The sequence below is a fragment of the Capra hircus genome, unplaced genomic scaffold (genome assembly GCF_001704415.2).
Source record: "Capra hircus breed San Clemente unplaced genomic scaffold, ASM170441v1, whole genome shotgun sequence".
Taxonomy (NCBI): Eukaryota; Metazoa; Chordata; class Mammalia; order Artiodactyla; family Bovidae; genus Capra; species Capra hircus.
The window spans coordinates 1-4,545 of record NW_017191928.1 but is presented as its reverse complement, the minus strand read 5'-3'; the positions used below and the strand labels follow the sequence as shown (position 1 = coordinate 4,545).

At 68.3% G+C, this 4,545-nt stretch overlaps 1 protein-coding gene across 1 annotated transcript; it reads right to left on the bottom strand.

The window, feature by feature from the left end:
* Positions 1-4,072: 4,072 nt before the first annotated feature.
* On the bottom strand, positions 4,073-4,510 carry LOC108634892 (acidic proline-rich protein PRP25-like). The gene has a single exon (XM_018045225.1). It carries the CDS (start codon positions 4,508-4,510, stop codon positions 4,073-4,075), a length of 438 nt encoding a protein of 145 aa, XP_017900714.1.
* Between the last annotated feature and the right edge of the window lie 35 nt (positions 4,511-4,545).

The window sequence follows — 4,545 nt, the reverse complement described above, 5'->3', positions numbered from 1 at the left end:
CTCTCTGTCTGGGCTCTGGGGTCTCCCTCTCTGGGTCTGGGGTCCCTCTCCGGGTGCAGGCTCTGGGGTCTCCCTCTCCAGGTGCAGGCTCGGGGTCTCCCTCCCGTCCAGGTGCAGGGGTCTCCTCTCCAGGTCCAGGTGCTGGGGTTCCTCCTCTGGTCCCCGTGCTGGATCTCCTCTCTGGATCTGGTCTCTGGGTCTCCTCTCTGGGTCTGGGGTCCCTCTCCGGGTCCGGGGATCTGGGGTCCCTCTTCAGGTCCAAGCTCTGGGGTCTCCCTCTCCAGGTCCAGGTGCTGGGTTTCCTCTCTGAGTTTGGGGTCTCCTGGTCTGGCGCTAGGGTCTCCCTCTCCGGGTCCGGGTACTGGGGTCTCCTCTCCAGGTCCGGGTGCTGGGGTCTCCTCTCTGGGTCCGGGGTCTGGGGTCTGGGGTCTCCTATCTGGGCCCGGCACTGAGGTCTCCCTCTCTGGGTCTGGGGTCTTCCTCTCCGGGTCCGGGCGCTGGGGTCTCCCTCTCCGGGTCCGGGCGCTGGGGTCTCCTCTCCGGGTCCCCATGCTGGGGTCTCCTCTCCAGGTCCCCGCACTGGGGTCTCCTCTCTGGGTCCGGGCTCTGGGGTCTCCCTCTCTGGGTCTGGGGTCCCTCTCTGGGTCCGGGCGCTGGGGTCTCCCTCTCCGGGTCCAGGATCCGGGGTCTCCCTCTCCGGGTCCAGGTGCTGGGGTCTCCTTTCTGGGTCTGTCCTCTGGGTCTCCCTCTAGGGTGTGGGGTCCCTCTCCAGGTCCAGGCTCTGGGTCTCCCTCTCCAGGTCCAGGTGCTGGGGTCTCCCTCTCTGGGTCCGGGTCCCTCTCCGGGTCCAGGCTCTGGGTCTCCCTCTCCGGGTCCGGATCTGAGGTCTCCCTCTCTGGTCCAGGCTCTGGGGTCTCCCTCTCCGGGTCCAGGTGCTGGGGTCTCCTTTCCGGTCCGGGGTCCCTCTCGGGTCCAGGCTCTGGATCTCCCTCTCCGGGTCCGGGCGCTGGGGTCTGCCTCTCCGGGTCCAGGCGCTGGGTCTCCCTCTCCAGGTCCGGATGCTGCGGTCTCCTCTCCGGGTGCTGGGGTCTCCCTCTCCGGGTCTGGGTGCTGGGTCTCCTCTCCGGGTCCATGCTCTGGGTCTCCTCTCTGGGTCTGGGCTCTGGGGTCTCCCTCTCTGTGTCTGGGGTCCCTCTCCGGGGTCCAGGCTCTGGGGTCTCCCTCTCCAGGTCCAGGCGCTGGGGTCTCCCTCTCCGGGTGCTGGGGTCTCCTCTCTGGGTCTGGTTTCTGGGGTCTCCTCTCTGGGTCCGGGCTCTGGGTCTCCCTCTCTGGGTCCAGGTGCTGGCATCTCCTCTCTGGGTCTGGCCTCTGGGGTCTCCCTCTCTGGGGGCTCCTCTCTGGGTCCGGGATCTGGGGTCTCCCTCTCCGGGTCCAAGCTCTGGGGTCTCCCTCTCCGGGTCCAGGTGCTGGTCTCCTCTCTGAGTCTGGTGCTGGGGTCTCTCTCTCTCTGGGTTTGGGTGCTGGGGTCTCTCTGGGTCTGGGGTCTGGGGTCTCCCTCTCCTGGTCTGGTGCTGGGGTCCCCCTCTCTGGGTCTGGGGTCCCTCTCTGGGTCCAGGCTCTGGGTTTCCTTCTCCCAGTCTGGGCACTGGGGTCTCCCACTCCAGGTCCGGGAGCTGGGGTCTCCTCTCTGGGTCCGGGTGCTGGGTCTCCCTCTCTGGGTCTGGGGTCTCCCTCTCCGGGTCTGGGTGCTGGGGTCTCCTCTCCGGGTCCATGCTCGGGGGTCTCCCTCTCCAGGTCCGGGCGCTGGGTCTCCTCTCCGGGTCCAGGTGCTGGGTCTCCCTCTCTGGTCTGGGGTCCCTCTCTGGGTCCAGGCTCTGGGTCTCCTTCTCCCGGTCTGAGCGCTGGGGTCTCCCTCTCCAGTCCGGCACTGGGGTCTCCTCTCCAGAGGTCCAGGCTCTGGGGTCTCTCTCTCTGGGTCTGGGCTCCCTCTCCGGGTCTAGGTTCTGAGGTCTCCTCCTCCCGGTCCAGGCGCTGGGGTCTCCTCTCCGGGCCCGGGCGCTGGGGTCTCCTCTCGGGTCCAGGCTCTGGGTCTGCCTCTCCGGGTCAGGGCACTGGGCTCCCCCTCTCCAGGTCCAGGTGCTGGGTCTCCCTCTCCGGGTCCAGGTGCTGGGGTCACCTCTCTGGGTCTGGGCTCTGGGGTCTCCCTCTCTGGTCTGGGGTCCAGGCTCTGGGTCTCCCTCTCCAGGTCAGGTCTGGGGTCTCCTCTGCCAGGTCCAGGTGCTGGGGTCTCCTCTCTGGGTCCCCGTGCTGGCATCTCCTCTCTGGATCTGGTCTCTGGGTCTTCCCTCTCTGGGTCTGGGGTCCCTCTCCGGGTCCGGGATCTGGGGTGTCCCTCTTCAGGTCCAAGCTCTGGGTCTCCCTCTCCAGGTCCAGGTGCTGGGGTTTCCTCTCTGAGTTTGGGGTCTCCTGGTCTGGGCGCTAGGGTCTCCCTCTCCGGGTCCGGGTACTGGGGTCTCCTCTCCAGGTCCGGGTGCTGGGTCTCCTCTCTGGGTCCGGTCTGGGGTCTGGGTCTCCTATCTGGGCCGCGGCACTGAGGTCTCCCTCTCTGGGTCTGGGTCTTCCTCTCCGGGTCCGGGCGCTGGGGTCTCCCTCTCCGGGTCATCCCCATGCCTCCTCTCCAGGTGGGGTCTCCTCTCTGGTCCTCTGGGTCTCCTCTCTGGGTCTGGGGTCCCTCTCTGGGTCCGGGCGCTGGGGTCTCCCTCTCCGGGTCCAGGATCCGGGGTCTCCCTCTCCGGGTCCAGGTGCTGGGGTCTCCTTTCTGGGTCTGTCCTCTGGGGTCTCCCTCTAGGGTGTGGGGTCCCTCTCCAGTCCAGGCTCTGGGTCTCCCTCTCCAGGTCCAGGTGCTGGGTCTCCCTCTCTGGGTCCGGGGTCCCTCTCCGGGTCCAGGCTCTGGGTCTCCCTCTCCGGGTCCGGGATCTGAGGTCTCCCTCTCTGGGTCCAGGCTCTGGTCTCCCTCTCCGGTCCAGGTGCTGGGGTCTCCCTTTCCGGGTCCGGGGTCCCTCTCTGGGTCCAGGCTCTGGATCTCCCTCTCCGGGTCCGGGCGCTGGGTCTGCCTCTCCGGGTAGGCGCTGGGGTCTCCCTCTCCAGGTCCGGATGCTGCGGTCTCCTCTCGGGGTGCTGGGTCTCCTCTCCGGGTCTGGGTGCTGGGTCTCCTCTCCGGGTCCATGCTCTGGGTCTCCTCTGCTGGGGTCTGGCTCTGGTCTCCTCTCTGTGTCTGGGTCCCTCTCCGGGTCCAGGCTCTGGGGTCTCCCTCTCCAGGTCCAGGCGCTGGGTCTCCCTCTCCGGGTGCTGGGGTCTCCTCTCTGGTCTGGTTTCTGGGGTCTCCTCTCTGGGTCCGGGCTCTGGGGTCTCCCTCTCTGGTCCAGGTGCTGGCATCTCCTCTCTGGGTCTGGCCTCTGGGGTCTCCCTCTCTGGTCTGGGCTCCCTCTCTGGTCCGGGATCTGGGGTCTCCCTCTCCGGGTCCAAGCTCTGGGTCTCCCTCTCCGGGTCCAGGTGCTGGGGTCTCCTCTCTGAGTCTGGGTGCTGGGTCTCTCTCTCTCTGGTTTGGGTGCTGGGGTCTCTCTGGGTCTGGGGTCTGGGGTCTCCCTCTCCTGGTCTGGTGCTGGGGTCCCCCTCTCTGGGTCTGGGTCCCTCTCTGGTCCAGGCTCTGGGGTTTCCTTCTCCCAGTCTGGGCACTGGGGTCTCCCACTCCAGGTCCGGGAGCTGGGGTCTCCTCTCTGGGTCCGGGTGGGGGTCTGGGTCTGGGGTCTCCTCTCCGGGTCTGGGTGGTCTCCTCTCCGGGTCCATGCTCGGGGTCTCCCTCTCCAGGTCCGGGCGCTGGGGTCTCCTCTCCGGGTCCAGGTGCTGGGGTCTCCCTCTCTGGGTCTGGGGTCCCTCTCTGGTCCAGGCTCTGGGTCTCCTTCTCCCGGTCTGAGCGCTGGGGTCTCCCTCTCCAGGTCCGGCACTGGGGTCTCCTCTCCAGAGGTCCAGGCTCTGGGGTCTCTCTCTCTGGGTCTGGGCTCCCTCTCCGGGTCTAGGTTCTGAGGTCTCCTCCTCCCGGTCCAGGCGCTGGGTCTCCTCTCGGGCCCGGGCGCTGGGGTCCTCTCCGGGTCCAGCTCTGGGGTCTGCCTCTCCGGGTCCAGGGCACTGGGCCCCCCTCTCCAGGTCCAGGTGCTGGGGTCTCCTTCTCCGGGTCCAAGGCGCTGGGGTCCCCTCTCCAGGTCGGGCGCTGGGGTTCTCCTCTCTGGGTCTGGGGTCTCCTCTCCAGGTCCAGGCGCTGGGGTCTCCCTCTCTGGGTCCGGGCGCTGGTCTCCCTCTCTGGGTCTGGGGTCTCCTCTCCGGGTCCAGGCTCTGGGCTCCCCCTCTCCAGGTCCGGGCGCTGGGGTCTCCTCTCCAGGTCCGGGCGCTGGGTCTCCCTCTCTGGGTCTGGGGTCTCTTCTCCGGGTCCAGGCTCTGGGGTCTCCCTCTCCATGTCCGGGTGCTGGGTCTCCCTCTCTGGTCTGGGGT

Coding starts and splice junctions, on each gene's coding strand:
- LOC108634892 (XM_018045225.1), bottom strand. CDS start 4,510: ATGGAGAGGGAGACCCCAGAGCCTGGACCCGGAGAAGAGACCCCAGAC.